General features: G+C 44.5%; 1 protein-coding gene across 1 annotated transcript in view; it reads left to right on the forward strand.

The window, feature by feature from the left end:
• The window catches only part of LOC108931415 (protein O-mannosyl-transferase TMTC2-like), an 80,915-nt gene that overhangs the window by 19,456 nt on the left and 39,122 nt on the right, over positions 1-22,337 (forward strand). Inside the window, exon 2 of the mRNA XM_018747168.2 lies at positions 19,096-19,666. Coding sequence (XP_018602684.2) covers positions 19,096-19,666 — 571 coding nt within the window. The remainder of the gene's footprint in view (positions 1-19,095; positions 19,667-22,337) is intronic.

Genomic DNA, 22,337 nt, shown 5'->3' on the forward strand with positions numbered 1-22,337 from the left:
TGACTGGACTCAAAAGGCCCAGGTTTGAATCTTGTCTCCTGCTGTAGCACCCCAGAGCAAGACGCTTATCCTCAATGAATACAGTAAAAATTACCCGACTGTAACTGAAAGTAGTTTAACATTACGTTGCTTTGGAGAAAAGCGTCAGGTGAATGAATTGATGTAAATGTTAAGCTTTAAAGTGGAGAAATTAGCTTGTTTTGTTAGCTGGTCTGCATCTCATTAAATAAAAACACCTCTGGTTCAACCCAGTGCACACAATTATGTGACATTTATTGATAAAGGGATTATTTTTGTATTTGAAAATGCCCAGGTGGTAATAAGCAAATGGACTGAACACTCTTTTAAAGGGACTTTTTCTTATTTTTGATGATTGAGGTGAGTTAATGTATTCCCGCATGGTGGGCTTCCATGTCTTCCTACCATGCGTACGTGTTTGAAATGTTTTATCTCCGGCTAACTTACTTTCCTCTTTCCAGCAAACATTGTTTTGCCAATGTCCACAAAGAAAATGGAAAAAAAAAAATAATTTAATGTATTTTAAAAAATATTTTTAGATAGTAGTATATAAGTAGCTAATTGGTTAAATGCATTGTGCTTATGAGAATCATTTTCACTATAATTTGATATGTTGAGATCCCTAAGCGTGTGCAGAGTGCCTGTACATGGTTAGGAGTGAGAATAAATTCCCGCCGATGACATTTTTCCACAAGAATCGTTTTGAACAAACGGCAGAGACTCACAAATCTGCCATTTGCGGTCTCGTGAACCGAACTCTCGCTTTGGTGCATAAGTAATCATCCATTATATGGCATCTGCTGAAAACGGTTTAATTCATTATCGGGCGCTCCTCTCGTCCCTCCAGTTCTGCGGCTTAGTCGCCGAGGGCCTCAGATGGGGAAAATTCGGGGCATTCAGTTGTTGTAATCTCAGGTTCGTTTGTTTGGTTGGCCAGTGACATCGAGGAAGTCCGCGTGCCGTTGTTCGCGTTCTTGGGACTCGGGATCGATAAATGGTTCCGGAGGTCGCCGTCGCTCTAAGGAGGCGGTAGTGGATAGTGACAATCTGTTTGCCTGAGTGCGCTTTGATCACTTCTTATGTTTACTAGTCTGTGCGGTTGAAGATAAACAACCTCAAATGCCATGCAGCTACAGAGCAAAATAAAACAGGAACAGAAAATTCTCGATTGTATAATAGGAACAACAATTCTGGTTCGAGAAGTTAGTAGAGAATTAGCAGCGGCTGCAAGGAAATGGTTTTTCCTGACAAACGTTAAAACTTTAGTGTGTTGCTAGTTAGAATATTGTGTGTAATTAATGGATGTAACGGGGATTATTGCTTTCATCAGCTCAGTCATCATAAGAGGCTCCTTTAATTAGGGAAGCGGAGTGGTGGACTAGTGGTGGCGCCGCAGTGTTTACTGGGGTCCCCGGGCTGAGGACTTTGACGCGAACAGAGTTCATCGGCCTCCTGTTCTTGCGTTGTACCGAGTTGTGATTTCCGGCATTATAATATTATTCCATGTGCTGTCCAGTTTTAGCTTCTGTACTTAAATTTTTGACACAAGAATTATACAGGTGGTCCCCGATTTCCAATGGTTCGACTTTACGATGGTGAGTTGGCGATAGACATTCAGCAAAAGTCGTACTTCGAATTTTGATTTTTTCCTCGGCAAGCGATACGTGGAGCGATACTCTCTCGCGATGCTGGGCAGCGACAGTCATCCGCATTCCCCAGTCTGTCACTCAGAGGCGTGTATTAGGTGTATTAAATGCGTTTTCGACTAATGATATTTTCGACTTATGACGGGTTTCGGAGAACATAACCCCATCGTAAATCGGGGACCACCTGTATTTCTCTCGGCAGAATTCAGTTAAGTACACTGTGTCAGGCTTATACTGTTATGTTTAAGTTTGAAGAAGTGGATGACTGACCAGTATGTTTTATGTGTGTCTCAAATGGATTTTCAAATACTGTCAGACAGCGAACGAGAATACGCATTCTTAGTCTTCCAAAATTGTTGACGGCTTTTTATTATGCATTCTCTCAAGACTGGTTTTGCAAAATGTCCTGTAGGCCCGTTTGCCAAGAAAAACAGATGAGAACATATGTTTATGCTGTTAACACCCTTTCGCTTATTATTACTGATATACTTTTAAAAATATATTGGCCTGTTAAGTGTGCAGACAAATGTTAAAATAACTTTATGCATTTACGGTTGGTGCTCCTTTTTACTAAATGCAATTTCTGAGTGATTTACACACACACACGCACGCACGGACTGTCTGAAACCGCTTGTCCCGAGCGGGGTCGCGGTGAACCGGAGCCTAACCCGGCAACACGGAGCGTAAGGCCGAAAGGGGAGGGGACACACCCAGGACGAGACGCCGGTCCGCAGCAGGCGCCCCAAACGGGACTCGAACCCCAGACACACCGCAGAGCGGGCCCCGGCCAAACCCGCTGCACCGCTGCGCCACCGTGCCCCCCTTTTGAATGATTTAGACTTAATGATTTTTTTTTTTTTCTTTTTAAATGTGAGTGAAATACTCGTACAACTTGAAATACAATTCTTTGTCCAAATGAATTGATTTTTGCCCTGGAGCTGTAATTACTACTGGGATAAAATACTCCAAAGTGATACAGTATATGTAGGGGAGGGAAAAACAGTGAAAAATAGTGGCATATGCAAAAGAAACCAAGTGCTCCCGCTTTCCATCTGTCCTGTTGGCAGAGTGGGAATGCAGAGCGCGTGTCGGGGTTCGTCCCCGCGCTTTCCGCTCTTACCATTTCGCACGAGGTCACTCATATCTGTGTTCATAGCAAGTCTCGGGGAGCACCGGAGCAGCCGTTCGCTCCATCCCGAGTAACGTGAGTGATGGAACGTCCGTTGCCTCCGCCACTTAGTAAGCGAGAAGTGTGTGTCTGGTGTTGCGCCGTGCAATGTGATGTTTTAATTTTCGCCGTGCTGCTGACAAGCGTTACACAACTGAAGTTGAAGCCCTTCAAAGAAGTGGCCTGCCGGACAGCTGGTCACGCAGGCGTGCGGCCAAGCGCTGATTTCACACAGAATGTCTCCCTGATGGTGTCTGGAAAAAGGTGAAAACGGAGCTGTCACGGACATTCTTAAAAATGATGAATTGGATCAAGCTGTGTTTTTCCCTCCCGCGCCAGTGGCTTTTTTTTTTTTTTTTTTTTTTTTTTTCCAGGCTCGTTTTGTTTTCTGGTGTGCGGTTCCTGCTCTGCGAAACCGAGGCACGGCGACGACGGAACAAAACGCGCTATATCCTGCCCTCTTAAAAAGATCCTTTATTTAGACGGTCACCAGTGGAGAATTCCGCACCGTTCTTTGGCGCTGCGGTGTCTTGCTAAAAAAGAACCCCCAACCCCCAGCGATCTGATTAGAAACGTGGTGGATAATTTTCACAGGCCGCCGGATTTGTGGGTCAGTGTGCCGCACGCTTTGACTTTCGTAATGTGACGGGAGGCTAGGGGTGGAGTCGGAGCACGAGGCCGCTCGATATTCAGAGCTTTCGTCCGGCGTTTGGGGACAACGGAAGCCTATAATTCCACAGATTGAGCCGCAATGTCCCGCTTTCCTCAGTCACGGCAGCACGTGGTATAATCTGGATGAAAGAAAACAAGAAACACTTCACTGAACATTAGGCCGCTGTTGCCTATCAACTTATCAACGTAGGTTAGAATTCCGCACGTCGACGATGAAGAAGCGTTGATTTTGGGGACCGAAAGTCTATTCTTCACAACAAACATGTAATCTACTTCTCAAATGACAATAGGGATATATTTCTGTGGGACAGTAGGTCATTGGTCGTAAGAGTCAGAGGCAGGTTGTTATTTTATTAATCAATCTGTATTATATCTGTATTGTCATTGGGTTTTGTTCGTTTTTGAGTGGGGTGCAGTGGTGCAGTGGGTTGGACCGGGTCCTGCTCTCCGGTGGGTCTGGGGTTCGAATCCCGCTTGGGGTGCCTTGCGATGGACTGGCGTCCCGTCCTGGGTGTGTGTCCCCCTCCTCCAGCCCTACGCCCTGTGTTGCCGGGTTAGGCTCCGGTTCCCTGCGACCCCGTATGGGACAAGTGGTTCAGACAAAGTGCGCGTGCGTGTGTTTTTTATGATCAAACCCTGGTGGGAGCCATTTTTAGCATCAGCTAAAGAGTGTGTTCCAGTTCTGTGTGTGTGTGTGTGTGTGTGTGTGTGTGTGTGTGTGTGTGTGTGTGTGTGTGTGGCAGGATGTTGGTCCAGGCAAGGCTTTTATAAGCACTCTTAAATGACAATCACCCGCTCTGACCCTTATTCATCCACTCTAATGAGCACCTAAGACTGGCGACTTACTGAAAGTGGTCTGATGGACAGGATGACTCCCGGCGTACGGGCAGGGCCGGGGAGCGCGCGGTTCAGCTGTCCCTTCCGTTCCATCCCGGCAAATCCTTGCGGTCCCGGCCAGCTTACGTGATCTTTGCCTAAATCGTCACCTAGACCTGGTAAGATAAGCGGAGGCCGTTGTACAGTGGTGTGCAGGGACGGATGTTGTGAAAATTCCCTTGTCCTTTGTACAAGACAGTCTTTGTCCCAGTATTTGGATCTGTCTATTACGCAATGACCGTAGTGCCGTCATGTTAAAGGCGTCTTTGGTGAAAACAACATTACCGTCATACTAATTATCATATAAAGTGAATATGTAAAAGACGTGCAGATATTTTCTCGAGTACCTTGTGCCTGAATTAACATGATTTTACTTTATACCCAAGATGGGGATAAATGATAATAGCTTATGCCTCTGCTATTCCACTGTGCTCTTTTCCCTATTAAATGGGCATTTGTTGTGAAGCAATTTGTTTAACATAAATTCCTGTTATTGTTGTCTCTGCAGACCCTCTCTCAGCATGTTTCCTGTTGTAAACAGGCACCTTGACATCGCGACCCGTCTCTCTCCATCACAGCTGCACACCTGTCACTCACATTGTGTCCTCAAGAAAGTAAAACGCCTATGCATGGGGCCCTCGGAGGCCCTTGTTCCCATTTACTGTGACGGGGGCCACCTTTTGTCTTTGCAGCGAGGAGTGAGGGGGAATGCAGTGGCCCCACTAGCCGGGTGTGATAATGAACCCCACGTGGTTCTGCCCCAGCACGTTTGCGTCGGCAAACCACTGGCGCCGAACAAAGGTCATCTCCGCCCCCGAACGTCCCCTCGGCCGTTTCCCGTCCCTCCCCCTGGCGAGTCACAGTGCCGTATTCTCCGTTAGCTCTTTGTCTGAGCCGTGACTGGTCGGGGCTCCGGCGCCCAACCGCACGTCCCCGCCTGCGGTGCTCTGCCACTCCCAAGCATCTCAGAAATGCAGAGAACGTCTCAACCCCCTCAGCCATCCAGATCGACAAACGACACAGGAGGCCTGTGATTCCTTGTTGTTTCTGCTTTTCTTCTTGTCATTTCCAGACTAAGGAGGACTATGTGCATCCACACTAAATAGGAATGATATGAAAAAAACTGAGTTTCATGATCATTTTCATTTGTGGTGTGACACGACAGGCATACGTTCCAGAAAAGCAATGAAATATAATGCATCGCCCTTTAAAAGCCATTTGACTGTTGCAATATCCAAAATCTCAGAAATATTCCAACATGGCATATTTTGTATTGTCCTATCATTTTACTAGAAAATGCAAATCTGAGTGTGAGAATGGGTTCCAGTGTCTCAAGTGCAGAGGTAGTAGGTTTGGGTCCCTATTTACTGCCCCTCATAGTATGAAACACAGGAGAAGGGCCTCAGAAGTCTGGATACTGTAATAAACACGTCTCCTGTTTTGCAACGTAATATATATACCCGCTCGTTTCTTACTTTAATCATGGATTACATGGCGCCCATAAATCTGTGGACATGTGCAGGGCTCATAATGGGGCCTCTCTTTAGAAAGGAAAGCCATTTGATGTGTGCCCCACATGCAGGAGCTTTTTCCATGATGCTGGAGGCCACATTAATTTCTAAAACTGCTGTTGGGCTCTGCCGGCAGTACCTTTGTGTTATTTTTGTGAGAAACGTGTCTGCAGGAATGACTTGTGGCTGCAATGACAGCCGCAGGTCTCATTCGGTGTACTTTGTAGTAAAAATGTGGTTTGGGGGTCCCAAGGGCCTTAAAAGTCAGTGACTGACATTTTACCACGTTCAGCTTACTTGATACACTTTTCGAGAGTTGATCGGCTGCCGTTGATGTCAGGCTAACGTTTCGATATTTGCGATTCCCCACCTGGGTCTTATCAGGTGGACCATACGGTTACTGCAGAGCTTCCCAAACTGTTTTAGTGGTGACTCTAGATGCTAGATGCCGACCAATCATTTTGATGGATTGTGTTTATCGAATTAATTGCCAATACGATTTTCTCATTTACTTGGATAAAATGAAAAACGAATTTACATGAAAATGAAGACTTTATTCCACCTGTTCTCGGTGATTACCATGGCAGTGCTTCATTTTGTCACTGAATTCCTCCCTGTGTTTAAAATTATGCCATCGGTAATATGGTATTAACGGGCTCTTCACTGGTCTGCTTGATGCACAAGTTTTGGACATAGACTAATGGACTAAAACATTATTATACTGTATGATGGCTGTATGACTGTTATGTTGTCTACAGCTAATCTACATTAATTACTGTTTCAATAATCCTTCTCATTGTGCCAGTGAAGTGATCCACTTATAATGTTGCAATATTTGTTTTTCTGAGAGTGTCCCATGACCCTCATCTGGGAACCACCGGGCGGAGACCATGCAGGGAATTTGGGTCACATTTGTCGTGTGCTGTCAGTTTTGAAATTAAAGGCCACAAACACGTGCAGTAATTCATTTGCCGCCTCTCGAGGTCACAGCTTTACTGTTCACGCTTGCCTGCAGGGCTGCTGCTGTTCAGGAAACACATTCCGCGGGAACATCAAAGCGAGCGCCCTTCAACAACGGGAAGTGACGCGCGCGCTTCCGCCCGCTGCTGGTCATTCTGGAAGTCCTCTGCTGTGGGAAAGTGCTGAGATACCTTTTCCTGTTGCCGAGCCACGTCTCAAAAAATATGTACGAGGGGCAGGTGTTTATTTTCTTACGAACAAAGGAGATCTTGAGATCTTGGTCTCCAGCGTACATGGTCAAAACTGGAGGAAAGAGTTGACGTCTTCGTATTAACATATAAGGTATAGATTTTTTTTTGTGTGCTGATGGATTAATTTCTGTTTGCACTTTAGTTTTAGTGTCGTGGCTGTGTAATCTGCGTTGGCACTTGGCTTAATGGCAACGCACTGTAAATTATTGAAGGAAAAGCCTGCTGTATCCAAGCCTGCTATGGTGTGGGACCACGTCCGCTTTACACCATTTCCTCTATTTATATAGGGTTTCCCTGTTTACCTTAGCGGGAAGCCATCCTTGATATTGCCACTGGTAAATATTTCAAGTGGAAGGAAGGTTCCTTGGAGGATAGCAAACAGGGTACAGCTCAGTGTGTGTGTTTTTGTGTGTATGGCCGTGCATATAAGGGCAACGTCCAAATGGGTCAGCTACCATTGCAATCAAAAAAGTTACCAAACTTGGATCAGATCGCTTCGGATCACTTAATCACTGTGACATTTGTTCACTGTACTTTACCCTGCCTTGTACCCTTTGGCCAAGGACGGACAGTGGATTGTGGAAACATTGTATGTCTTTTGAATAGGGAGCTTTTTGCTGAGTTCCAGTGAGGGAGAGAAGTATGAGGACTTTATGGTTAGTTTTTGCTTTCTAAGTGGAGGGGAAATCCATTGCAGTCAATATATAAGTCACAACACGTGGTAAGAACTACAGTGACGGGTACCTGGATCCGGTGCCATTCTGACGAACCAGGTTCACTGTCCGCTTGAGCTTTCGGCATGTCAGAGGTTTAGTGGTTTGTTTACTGACAAAAGGCCAAAACACATTGAATGTTTAATGGCAGAAAAGTATTGGACAGTCGTACCAGGCCAGAATTATGGGGTCTCCGGTTGTGGTCTAGTTTATCACGTTTAATTTTCATAACAGCTCAATAGGGTGGCGTGCTTCAGGAACAATAAAAGAACCTGCAAGGATTTATGATTGGAAATGGACTCGTTCGGGACACAGGGTCCAAACCAGTGCAGTTCTGCTTAATGTAGAGATTGCAGAAGTTTTTGGTCTGTTGACACAGAGCCCTCTGTCATGGTTTGTTTGAAATTTGTGCTTCAGTAGCGGTTGGCCAGCAATATTAGAACCATATGAACTGGTTATAACGGAGCTGTAGGTAACGCCCTGTGTATTTTCTTTCCCAGTTACATGACATAATTTATTTGTATACAGACACCGTTATCTGTAATAACTCATGTAGGTTGTTGTTTTACACGTTTCACTTTAGTGTGTCTTCTGGAATGGTTTAAGTTAAGGACCTCCCTTAAATCTGGTGCTTAATTAGACTTATTTCCCCCCGGATGTGTTTTCATCCCCTTAATTCTCATACTTTACTTCTGGGTTTTTGGAAAAGGGACATATTGTTTTGGATTTTACAGAATTTCTTCCATTAAAAGTCAGATCGCTATGAAGTGTGTGTCTGCCCGAGTGTTTGTGTGTTTTTCTGTCTTAATGCTGGTACCTAAGTGCTCCTTAAGTTGTATTAGACATAAAACTCAACTGTTGAGTGTTAAAGTGATGTGGTTTTAGAGATCCGGGCACTGGTTTGACTTAAACTGCATTAATGAGATCCTTTCCAGAGACAGAAATGGAGGCAGTGGAGAAGACAAAGTGTTTAAAGATGGTTAAGTGATCTTTTTTTTGTTTACGAGGTTAGCATGGTTTTCCGTCTCACGCTACATGGCAGAGATAATGAGAAGATAATTTTGCTTGAGTGTTTTAAGCAGTGACTCTTCATTGAAGCCTATATTTAGTAGACATATTTGCTCTGCATGAGTGAGTCATGCTTTTAATTTTTTTATTTATTCCACACCTAATCTCATTTTCAGCACTGTAACTTTATATACTAAAACTACAATCCTCTATCACCGTATGAAGTTGATGTGTTCCTGAAAAACCCTTTGTCAAGTGAATTTTCATAAATAGTCTTATAAAATATATTTTTATAAATCAAAGACAAAATTAGAGCTCGTTTCAATGGTTGGTTTAAATTTTTTTTGTTCAGAACCCAAAATTGACACCTACTTAAGCAAAGTGCTCAGCTATCAGGAGGCACATGGGTTTTAAATTCAGTCTTTGAAAATGTTAATAAGAAATACCTTATTAATAGGTAGGTCCAAGGTGAGGTATTAAATGAAATACCCTGTAAATGTGAGTTCTTGTAATCTGAGTGGTTGTACAGGGTTAAGACTACGGTATATGTATAGAACAAAAATTAAGACCAAAACTTCTATTCGGCAGCAGGTACCATAGTAATTAGAGCTACCACTTCTGGACTTGGCAGTCATAGGATCAAATCCCACGTTTTTCTGTTGTACCATTCATCAAGATACATACCCTATAATTACTCCAGTAGAAATATCCTTGCTGTATAAATGTGGAAATCGCTGTAAATTGCTTTGGAGAAAAGTGTCAGTTAATAAGTGGATGTAACTGTTATTGAACTGTAGGTTGCGAGGAATAATATTTTGACTTTCAGTGCAGAACACAACACACAGAACAGGACCCTGTTTTTCCTGTCTCTTCTATTTAAAGATTTCATGCAACATTAAAAGACTCTGAAGCAATTTCAGTTACCACAGCTATTGCTTCCTTGGTTTGTTGTGCAAATCAGGATCCATCCCCCACCCTGATCGCCACACGACAAGCGGAGCATCGAGGAGGGCTTTGTACGATAGCAAGCGGGGGTCCTCCTCGCAGCAGGGTGGTGGCAGAAGTTTGCCCCAGCCCTGGCTGCATTTTCACCGAGTCTCCAGCTCGCAAAGAGTTAAGGCAGGAGGCCGAGACAGGCCGTGATGTGGTGGTACACGGCCGCAGTCCCAAACATTATTTGCGTTTTCACACGATGAAAGAATGTACGCAATAAAGACAAACACTTGATGTGGTGCAACAAATCCATGGGTCCAACAAAATAAAGTGATTTGTCTGGTATCTTTTACAAAATGCCCTTTTTGAAGCAGCGTAGCAGATGGTTTTCAAACCACTTGAAATGCTTCTATGTGAAATTTCTCGGATTTTACTGTATCATAGTTGATATATTCTCCACAAAATATTTTCACGTACGAATAAATTGTAAAATTAAATTTCTGGGAAACGGTCCATATTGCAACGTGGAATGAAATATGAAGTGTGGTAATGTACCAAGGACTACCGTGCTGTGTACCTTCTCCAGGGACAGATGCGACACATGAAAGTTTGATGTTGACCTCAAAACAGCAGAACGCGATGCATGAGGGCTGTGAATGAAGCTATGCTTTTAAAGAGCTTTAAAAATGTCATATTCCTGTGTTATGGATGTAATGTCCACACCTTTACCTTGTGATTTAATATTTCGCAAAGCCATGTATATTTTTTATTTTATTGTTTTATTTTTAAAAACCGTGCCTTACTCTTTCATTAAGAGAATGGGTCGATACTTGAACTTTTCGTCCTTTTTTAAAGCCTCATGTTGGATGCGATCTTTTTAGAAGGGTGATGTTTATGTTTAGTTGCCTTAGTTACATGTTGCAGTTCACCAATGGCATCGTGCACAGTTTTATACATAGTTTTCGTTTTCAACTATTTATTCACTTTGCTGACACTTATCTCCCAAGCGACTTACAATGATTTCCGTTTTTATACAGCTGGGTAATTTAATTTTCCTGGAGCAATTCAAGGTGTGTGCCTTGATGAAAGGTACTACAGTAGGAGGGGGTATTCAAAGGAGAGTTCTTTGCATGTAAGGCAGTAGCACTAACCACTGCACCACCTGCTGCCCTCACCTTCTCATAAAGCAAACTTCTTGTAAGGTGTGTCTTTAAGTGTTGGAGGTCTTGGGGAATGAATGTTTCTACAACACCTAGCCGTTCCTGTCCTGGTGGACCTTCCGCCTGGGGCTCGGGAGTCTTTTCAGGCCCCGTTCCACCCATCTGCTCCTTTCACAGAGCCCTACTGCCCCCTCGGCCCAGTGAAAGGCCACATTGACTCAACAGGGACCCAGAGGACATCTGCCATGTTCCGAGCCTGCGGGAGGGAGCCTAGCAAACAACGAGAGCACACTTGAACAAATCCACCATGTCCAGGAGGGTCACGGAGATGCACGGCCTACTCTGAGCACAAAAGGGAGGCTGTGAGAGCGGTGCGCCGTTCAAGGACGGACTTAAATAAATAAGGGGTAATCTTTTGCTGAAGGTTCTCGGTCTGTCAGCGATAATGTAGTTTGTCTATAACTATTAGGCTGATGTGTGCGATTGGTATAATCTTTTCCTCCTTTAAGCTTCCGTTAAGGATTATTTGATAAGTGATCTTTGAAGCGAGTAAGCTCTTAAGATTAATAATGCATGAAGTTGAATAATTCAGTTAATTTACTGTATTACAGATGTTTAAAATTTCAAGCATCTTTGGCTGTCTGCTCTTTCAGAAAGTAGTTTTCAGTTTCTTTAGAGAGTCCTTTGCCTGCACGATCACAGGACTGAGCAAACTTAATTTGCATTTGGGAGTTTATATGTTGTTTTTTTTTTTTTTTTTAAGCACATACATTTTCCTTTTTCCGGAATATTAATGCCCTTCCATCGCTTTGACGTGCTGTTAAAGGGAAACACTGAGTGCGTTAACCGTCCTCAGGAGAACACTGAGAGGCCACGAAAGGCGGCAGGAAGTCAGCTGACCTTTCCAGGGAAACAATCGAAGCCACAGCTGTGTGAATTGCTGACCCGCAGCTCCCCGGGGCGCTTTACCAGGAAAGGGGGGGTCGGGGTCGGGTGCCGCGGTAACTGCCCATGTACTCTACCAGCTACTGCCCTGTAGGCTTTCCTTCTTGACAACAAGTGCATAAAGCAGGGTGATCTCTGCATTATCCTGTTTTTTTTCGCCTGCTCTTGGAAATTACTAAACAAACACGAGCAATTAAAGCACAGATTTCAACACGATAAAGATCATACTTACAAGCTACAGTCCTGCTCACAGTGCTGTATCTGCGAAAGCTATTTCCATCGTTTCCAATTTAAAGACAGATTCAGATGAAGTTAAAAAAAAAAAAAAAAAGGTTGTCCTCCAAATTTCCATAATAAACACTGGGTTCAAGACTTTTCCTGCATCGCTCTGAACACTTTCGAGACAAATGGTATTTTCTTCGTGGCATCTTGAACAAGGGGGACACGTGGAGAGCAAGAAAGATGGCAAGTGAGGAGATCTACGAGACAGCTTAGGATGACTGAACCGATTCTCAGTTCAGTAACTCAACTGTCATTTTTTGGAAGTTATTTTAGCATCGCTGTCTTCCTTCCAACCACTATTTCTCTGTAAATTGCCCTGAATGCTGTTGGAGGGTCTCGGAGTGTTTTGATTTTGACTGGACAGAGGGGTTCTGGAAGAGATCCGGGCCTCTCCCAATCGATGAAACGATGCGTTGGATGGTTGCCCCTGGCAACGCTTCCTCATCACCTGCCTGTAAGGACTGATTTGAAGGACTCGAGCAATCTGGGCCTTTGCCGGAATACCAGTGTCCTGATGCCGATCGCATGTGTGGAGCTGTCCCACAATTTATTTTGCGGTTCTTGTGTGTTCTCTGCACTGTGGATGAAGTCTCACCTTCGCATGAAATAATGCAGTGTTACAGGCCTGTGGAAGGGAACCACACACGCTGGTGCTGTGTATGATTTGTGATGAGAGAGTTCAAAGAATCATCATTTATTTTAAAAGAATTGCGGACATTCATCATTTTTATTCGCTGTCCCCTTCGAAGTAGTCCGCCCAGATGATTTGCAATTGTCCCAACGCTCCCGCCGCTTTCGGAACCAGTTGGGATCAACGATGCGATTAAGTTCTGCCTTTTTTTGTTATCATGGGTGCTTGAATGTCATCATATTTACATTTTTGGGAACATAAAAATAATCATAATGGAGGGTGTGGTATCACCAGAATTATTTTATTTTTTTTTTTTTTCTTTCTGTGGGGAAAATTTGTCATTGGTTTCAACTCCAGAATAGTGCTTCTTCACAAGCTGCTGTCTCAAAGGAAGAATTTTTTGGCAAAAAAAAAGCATTGTTTCCACAAGTGTCGCAGTGCTGAGACAAATACATATCATCTGTGGCAGATCAGTTTGGAAGGAACAGCACATAAAAATGATTTATGTACACCGTTCTTTGAAATAAATGGTGCCTCTTCTTTTCCCATCGCACCTCGTACATGCAAACCGAAGCTAACGGCATCTGCGAGGGGGCAAGAGCTTCTCCTGTCGCCAGAATGTCATCAGGTTGGATCTCGGCCTCACCCGCTGCCTGGGACGTGGGTCGCGATCTGTTTCTGATTCGCTTCACGCGGGATAAAACTGGAGTAATTTGTCCCTGCAGAGATAACGTGGAATGTAGCTGCAGTGAATTTTTTTGGGGCCTCCTTCACTCGCAGGCTGATGAGATGTGATGTCTGAGGCGCTCTTATTGGATCAGTTAGGGAAAGTCGACGGTGTTTGTGTACAGACGGCGGAGCGCGATCCCACCACAGCGTGCCCACCCACCGCAGTCTTTACGTACGCAGCCGGTTAATTGGCTCGTTTGGCCTGACGCCTTGTTAATCACACGCGTCATCGGAGGGTAGGTGGTCTTCAGGGCGCTTCATCTGAGACGAGCATCTGAGGGTCAGCTCAGTTGCTCTTCCGCAGCAGGGAAGGCTAGGGCACATAATGTTAGCAGCCTCATGGCAGCATTTTAAACACAGATCATCATCGCTCATGCATTTCCATTTTTTAATTTAGCAGCTGTTTTTCTCTAAAGTGATGTGCAATGACTATTATGTTGTATTTGACACCTTTATCCAAGGTGAACTACAGTGGTAGATGCCCTGCAGTAAACGCCCTACCCTCATCCACCCATCCAGAGCAATATAACACACACTTGGGCGGTTTGTTTTGTATAAGTTTTATCAGCTGATCTGATGTAACATCTGTAAACATCTGCGGAAAGTTTCTGCTCCTTTCAGGGGTCTGATTCCTGAGGACTTTCGACTGTTTTTTAAGTTGAAACGAAAGCCGGTCTGCGAGGAGCTCGTAAAGATCAAGCGGGCTCATTGGCGGTGTTGGCGTGCGAGAGATCATGTGACATGGAGCCTGATAGTGTTGAAACGGTACGAATCCTCTGCAGCAACTCCTGATTTAAAAAAAAAAAAAGTTTCCTTACAATAAGCTTTTTCAGACTTTGCTGATTTTTTTTTTTTCCCCCCCCCCTTCTCCCTCTCCCTCCATAATATCATCTTCCAAGAAAGTAAAACTATTTTGTGACACCAGCAAAGCTATCTTTCTTGACAATATGTGCTTTTTAGCTGTGTATTGTGACTGTGCAGCTTTGGTCGCTGTGTTATACTTGTGATAAGAAGTCTTCCATTTCCCATGATTGTTTTACGGAGCTCAGCTTTTATTTCTTCAGGCTCTGACCTGGTCTTAGATGTATGTGAAGGAAGTTGGAATTTTCCTTTTTTTATTATTATTTCTGGTGTTTGAAATGCTTTACATCATTGTGTTTTGGATGTCTGGTTTGGGCGGCTCCTACTTTAGCAAGTCCCTCCATTGTATTTTTCGATGAAGTAATCTTTGAGGATGCTGCGGTCCCCATGGACAACCCCCTCCCCCCTGAGATTTGACAACCATTTCTCTTCATCTCTTGCTGATATAACTAATGAATAATAATGAATCAATGTAAATCAGCTTTTGACTTTTCAGTGAGGATTAGAGTCTAAAAAAAAAAAGGATTGAAAGACCCGACATCTTCATATTTTAATCACTCATGAAAATTTTTTCAATGAAGGTAATTATAAGCACACATATGTTGTGTGTAGGGTGCAAGTATTTATTCCACTCCAAAACATCTGCAGTCAAAATTAACAGTCGGGTGTGTGTGTGTGTGGTGTTCTTGTTCTTTCCCCAGTTATGTCCAAGTGAGTTAACGATACAGGAACAGTCCTAGTTGCAACTGTCCGTGAGAATTCATCTTCATCCTCCTGACCAGAAGATGACCCTGTCTGTTGTCAGCTCCATATTTACCTGGGTCTGGTAAGAATAAAGACAGGGAGTGGAATAAATTACAGTAAGACAGCAGCCTGGGGGGGTAACCTGAATTGAAATACCCTTGCAAACAGACACTTTGCGCCAAATGCAAAACGCTGAAAACAATCAATGAGTCCCACTTTCCTTGAAAAAGCCAAGGTATGGGGGGTGGGACTGCAAATGGGGAGGCCGTAACAGTGCGGAGTGGAAAGAGAGCCAAAAAGCCCCTCTTGAGGACGTGCTCACTCGCTACTGAGGAGAAGTACATGGCCAGAGGGTCGGAGGAAACGCTGACAGGACAAACCGAAGGTATTTTGAAAAATCCACACCAGCGGTTTTCAGACATTGAAGGCAAGCGATGACACATCCCTGGCGTGGCGAAAATCACGTCTCTCCTTCTGGCACCTCATTTTCCCTCCCTTTTCGCAAACTGGCATCAGTGATGGCCTGAATTATGATTTGTTTGACGCATCTGTTTTTTTTTTCTTTCTTTTTTCCCCAAGGCCTCCCCATGTGTACTGTCTGCTAGATGTAAACTGGCATGTACATAAATCATACATTATCTGCTTTTCTGAATAAACCGGGGATAGCTTGTTTAATCTCTGGAGCAAATCTTGTGTTTATAACCCTTAGATAAAGACTTTGGTGTTGACAGTTTCAGCTAGCCTCTTCAAGATTGCACCTTGGAAGAATATTTTCTTATTTGAAGGAGGTTCTTTGTGGTTGTGAATCACTCCTGTCCCCCTGTTATCCCCTTTTACATGTCAAATCTCTTTAGCAATAACCGTAGCGTTTCTGGGATTATACGTAAACCTGAGTAACTCTTCAGCAGATAGCAGCTAGGCGACGCGTTCTATCCTTTAATGTGCTGTGGCTGATACTGGAGTGTTTTCAGAGGTGCCAGTGAAGTTCCTGGTATCTCTGGGCCCAATAAATTGTAAGCAGCGCACACACACACGTTCTTCTGACTTTCCATAGCAACAGAGTTGTTGTTATTGCTAAACTGCATATTTGTTTGGGTTTTTTTTTTTTTTTTAACCTGAGCTTCCGCGATGGCCAGAAAACATGCAACGGATGGCAGCATTCCCGTAGCAGAAGGAGTACTTGCTTCGGGATGCCGTCTGGCAAAGCCTCGTGGCATGAAATATCTCTGGATGGGGGAAGATATTTGATGGGTTAACGCAGTGTGAAGATTCATACAGAATCAGAGCCGTTGTGCTGGGATCCAGATGTCCCTTTGCTGTCCACCCTGGGTGTTTGCAGCAAAAGAGAAATTTGTCACAACTCCTTCATAATATGATTTTAATTCTATTGTACCTACTTCAAAGCTAAATGTAGTGCTGATTGTATTGTTTTCTGGCTGCGGTTTCCTTGCTATGGTTACTCATCTCAACATGGAATTGGCCAGTGTTTCCTAGCACTAGCAAAGGTTCATTGCATCGTCCACAACCGCTCGTCCCAAGCGGGGTTGCGGCAAGCCGGAGCCTACCCGGCAATACAGGGCACGAGGTCGAAGGGGGAGGGGACACACCCTGGACAGGACGCCAGTCCACCGCAAGGCACCCTAAGTTGGGCTCGAACCCCAGACCTGCCAAACAGCGGGCATAGGCCATAGCCGGCACACCACCATGCCCCCCTAGCAAAGGTTCACTAACATTTTAAATGCTGCTTTAAAACATTGTGGGAAGACGTCATTGTTCTTGTATTTTCCGCTCTTACACTTGAATAATACCATATACTCTTCCAGTCTCTCTCAGTGCTCCTTGAAAACCAGGGCCCAGGACTTCGGATAGAGGGGTTGTTAGCCTGTTGGTTATGCATGGGGGATAAGGAAGAAGTGTGCTCCGTGGTTTGTTTTCTCCTAGGATGTCGTTACCCTGAGTATGCAAGCAGACATTTCAACAATGCAAATACAGCGGTACATAAATGCAGTATTATTCCCATCATATCTACATGGCAAATTTGTCATATGGTGCCAACTGTTGAAAGAAAGCAGTCGTTTTTGACAGATGGGTTTACGGTGTCATCTTCTCGGTTCACATAGTGGGTTTTTTCACCTGTTTGAAAACACATGACGCAGCTCTACCTGTTACATTATGCGAGTGGTGTGATGTGCAGGCTCAAACTAGAAGCAGATCTGTGTGTATTGGGTGCAAGGAGTCGTTTCCCGCCTGGTTGCGTTTACAGCTGTGCCAAGAAGCGAGTGAATAAGAGCGTTAACAAGAAGTCTGTTAGGCAGGTGTATCGTGATCAGCGTGCAATGTCTCTAATTGTAGCACCAAATGGAGTCAACTTGGGGTCCACCACAAGTTTCCTCCCCTTCCGTTTCCCATGAAGCCCAATCTTAGTGAAGGTCCCATCAACAAAACTCATGCAGTTACTGTATGAGAGGACAGAATCAGATGGGACCCTCTGGTGTGGACAAGGGGTTACATTTGCTACCAGGATTTTCCATTTTGCATTCATGACAAAACAGAAATGGTTTACAATGAGATTATAATGCAGTTTTATTGTCTGACCCTGAAAAATGATTCGAAATTACACTGTTCTAGAAAAGTTCTAGTTTCAGCTGTGCTCTGTATGGGAATTTTTTGAAGAAGTTCCCCCATCCCTGATCTAATGGGGTTAATTTGTTTTGCGAAATCACCTCATTCTGCAAATTCCCATAATTAGCACGTCACTCTGCCATTTTTTGTGGTAAGGAAACATGACTGGTTCCTAGACAAAAAATGTAAAATGTAAGGCTAAAGACTACACTGACTAGCAAAACCTCTCAAGATAGAAATATGCTTAGTAGATTTTGGTTTCACTTGTAACAACTCATTAACGCGCTTGTACACACCTGTGTTTCTCTTTAGTAACTCTTGTTAATTGCCCCGGGGACCAATCAGAGCCTCAAGTTCTCTGCATGACATCCATCGTGTCCTATGCATCATGGTTTTTTAATTAAATATCTGTATGTTATCCTACACCCTAGTGCCGTGGGCCTTAATTACAGCTGAGCTGTTTTCCCATTTCTGCTGTCACTCAGACCGCAAGGGGAAATAAGTGTCATGTCATCAGATCCTTGACAACTGTCTGACTGGACAATCTGTAGCTTCCCATGGGGGTGAATTTGCTTCAGCTACACATGGAAGTATTGTGCTTTTCAGAGAGTAACGCCCATCACAAAAAAAGTGGTGCAGCAATTTTGTGAGGAGCAAAAGGCATTAAGACCTTTCATGACCCTCGGATGTCGTTTGGTCTACTCACTCCTTGTCTGTTGGATCTGCAAACTTGCTCTTGCAGTATTAGGTCCCCACTGTTGCGCTGCATTGTAAAATGCAGTAAACGCAGCCTGAGAGCATGGCTTGGTCATTGTTGCGGCAGATGCACGCTGCCCCCTTTCACAAAGGAAACGGTCCGAGACTATGCTGTAAAGTAGCCTGCTTTTATATATTGGCTTCACAGGAAGTACTTTGACTCATTTGCACGCATACTGTGTGAAAAGAGTGATGGTTGACTTTTTACAGCATGGTGGTTCAAGGGCAGAAAAGAAAATTATATGCAATTTTTTAGTTGCGGGAAAGTCACAGTTTGCCAAGCACAAGCAGTACACTGCAGATATTAACTTTGGTCTCCTCTTTGGTTTTGTTTGCGGTAACAAGAGACCGTGTCTTAATTGGGACATTTCATCTAATGAAGTCAACGGTTGAAGTTTGCTTGCCACTGGCCCATATAAACCGTTAATGAGATGAATGCTCAGCTGGCCTCATCATGGCCGTTCTTTCCGTTTATGAGTTGCTGATGATCTCATGCAGTGTAGTGAATGGAAATGGGAAAACAAAGGTATCCCAAGTGTTTCTTGGCCATTTTCGTTTTGACAGGGAAGTGCTGGGCAGTGTTTACATTTCTATCTTCTCCTCCCACAGCCGTGCAATCAAAACCAACCAGGATCTTCTCCCCGAAACTCCTTGGGCCAACATCTTCTACGATGACTTCTGGGGAACCCTCCTCACTCACAGCGGCAGCCACAAGTCTTACCGGCCACTCTGCACCCTCTCCTTCCGCTTGAACCATGCTCTGGGTGGGCTGGACCCTTGGGGCTACCACCTGGTCAACGTGGTACTCCACTGTGCCGTCACCAGCCTGTTCGCCTACCTTTCCCGTCTTTTGCTGGGAGGAGGCTGCTGGAGCTTGCTGGCTGGTCTTCTCTTCGCCTCGCACCCGGTGCACACGGAAGCAGTAGCTGGAGTGGTGGGGCGGGCTGACGTGGGGGCTGCGCTCTTCTTCCTGCTGTCCCTACTGTGCTACACCCGCCACTGCACCTTGAGGCCTCACTCAGCCCGTCGCTGGCCCTGGTTTCTGGGCAGCCTGGCTTGTGCCGCCAGCAGCATGCTGTGGAAGGAGCAGGGCGTCACCGTGCTCGCTGTGTCTGCCGTGTACGACGTGTTCATCTTCCACCGCCTCAGGTTCCAGCAGATTGTCAGCCTCTTGTACAAGGTAAACCGTTTTTAATCCTCCCTTTTCCTGCTGCTTTCTTTTCCACGTTTCTAATTTCCTTCTCAGCCCCTCGGCAACCCATCAGCGAACCACGAAAAGAAATACATCCGTGCGGTTTTGCATGTATGAAAATAATGTGTTGTTTGCTTTTCATTAAGAATATAATTTGAAAAACATTAAAGTGTGTGTTCAGCTGTCTGAGGCTAAATGAACTGCTATTTATCCTAAATAGGAGGAGATATACAACTGGAATCGAGAACAATAGAACAGCCCTGCTCGCTCTATCCGTATGTGCAGAAATATGCTGCTGGAGTATGTATGTTCAAGCAAGCAGAGATCCAGTCCACAGGTTCATATATCATTAATGCTTGTTCAGTGTGTCTTTGAGGCAGCGCTGAGAGTACTGGACTAGACTTATTTTGATTTGAAAGTCACTGTTCATGTTATGTGTCTCATACACTGTAGCACATTTTAACTTAAAAACCCTAGTCCCTTTGTCTTATTATCTATTATATTAAATATATCTATTGTATATTTTAAATTTCCCGTTAAGGAAAAAAAATAACATGTGACTGAGAAACAGCTGTGTTGTTATATATTAATGAACTGTGGTGCGTTGTCCCCACATCAGTGCTATTGAGACAAATTATCCCCTTATGGTGCATAATGATGGGGCTGTATTGTTTTTTTTTTTTTTTTTCTTTCTTTCATTGAGCAGACACTAGAAGAAATCCATCCGGAGAAATCCGTTTTTGCTGCCAGTTCTGGAGCAGCGTGTGTGTGTGTGTGTGTGTGTGTGTGTGTGTGTGTGTGTGTGTGTGTGTGTGTGTGTGTGTGTGTGGGGGTGAGAGAGAGCGAGAGATAGGGAGAGAGAGAATGGGTTTAGCACACGCAGGATTCAGTTGGAAAGCCTTCGTCTGGATTTCCTGCATCCAGTGCGTGTCCACCGCTTGTAGAGCAAGTTAACAACTGAAGTTCCTCGGCATCTTCATCCGTCCAACAAAGTGTGGGGAGCAGTTGCATAAATGTACATAGCAGAGGAATGTAAAGGGTTTTCCAGGGTGCATTGTAGGGGTCCTGTGGCAAGAATTAAGGTGCGAAGAGCCATTAATTTACCTAGCGAGCTCATCAGCTGTCGAGCCCCAAACTCATTTTACCCCATCCCATCCTCATGCCACCCCAGTGGACCAACCTGCTCCTAATGCATTATCGTGAGAGGGGCAGCGCACCTGCCAAGCTTTCAATTCGCCGTCGCTGGAGCAGTTGAGCTCGTGGAGGTACCATTTCTCATATGTGAGATCCTCACATACTCACCGGAAGCCCAGCTCACAGATCCCCATGGCGACCCTCACCGCACTGATTGGTGACAGGATCAGAGAAGAGGATGCAAGGATTACAATGAACACGATGCTGCGGTTGACGAGCCACATTTCTCCAGGTCTTGCCCTTGTCGGTGTTGGGCTTTAGAAATTACGCCTCGGTCTGTGTTATCGCAGGCCTTCAGCTGTCTATAGAGGGGCTTACCGTAGTGACGGCTCCACGCCGATTGCGCCCATCCAGTTATCAAACATTTATGCTTTTGCTCCCCAGCAAAATGAAATTTTCATCCAGCAGAATTTCCAGCCTTCGGTCATGGTGCTGAATGTGGAGAGGCTTTCGAAGAGGAACGCTCGCCTGCTTCCAGCGCAACGTGGTACCACGGGCAACGTAAGGGAGAAACACACTGGTACGAATGATAAAAACAGCTCCGTACAGCGTGTCTGAGCTGGCAACCAGGGCAGCGATGAAAGGTGGACTGCTGACGTGAGAAGAAAGCAAGCCTTGGGTTTTACGTGGAAATACTTGCTGGCGGAAGAAGAGGAAGTCGGGCTAATTGGAGTGTGATTAAAGAAAAACAAGTTATGTAGGTGTTAAAGTGAAGCTGTCCCATTTAATAAATATCCAGATATCCCTTTTTAGACCAGCTGCGTTTCAGTGGGTTTTACAACCGCCTGTTTAAAGTAAGGAAAACCTTTGTGATCAAGTGGCATTTTAATGCGTCAGCAGTATTTCTGATTTTTTCTACATTTCGGGAACGGCACTATGATGAAGTGTATTCTTGCTCTCCGAAGTGATCCGGTCAGTTTAACTGCTTTTGTTTTCACAGTAAATATTTTACAGTAGGGCTCAGATCCATCACAGTTCCTTTGTCTGTGTGATTAATTTTGTGTTTTACGCGTTCTTCAGCCCGTCTCTGCTCTGCTCAGCTTGGTACCTGCAGGGTATAAAGAGAACGCGGCACAAGTCACCATGCCAGTGGTGTAAATTGCAAGAAGCAGCAGGAGAAGCAGTCTGTAGGCGATGTCTTGCGTGTCATGTTATCCTACCGCCAGAGAAAAATGCACGGGGCATTTCCTGAGCGCCAAAACTGACTCGCACTGATGCTAAAATATCACAAAATTCCATTAAAATAGACAGAGTTACCTAAGCGGTTGGCATTAGTTATTACCCAACATAACAAGGGAGTTTACCTTTAATTACACTATTATACTGTAGTGCTGTCTATCTGCACTTGTTCAGTTCTTTCATACCTGTTATATACTGTACACTTGGCACTCACAAGAAAGACACACACACACACTCACACTGTCCTCAGTGTCTATATGTTATTCAGTCTTTAATGAAGAAAGAA

The sequence above is a fragment of the Scleropages formosus genome, chromosome 2 (genome assembly GCF_900964775.1).
Source record: "Scleropages formosus chromosome 2, fSclFor1.1, whole genome shotgun sequence".
NCBI lineage: Eukaryota > Metazoa > Chordata > Actinopteri > Osteoglossiformes > Osteoglossidae > Scleropages > Scleropages formosus.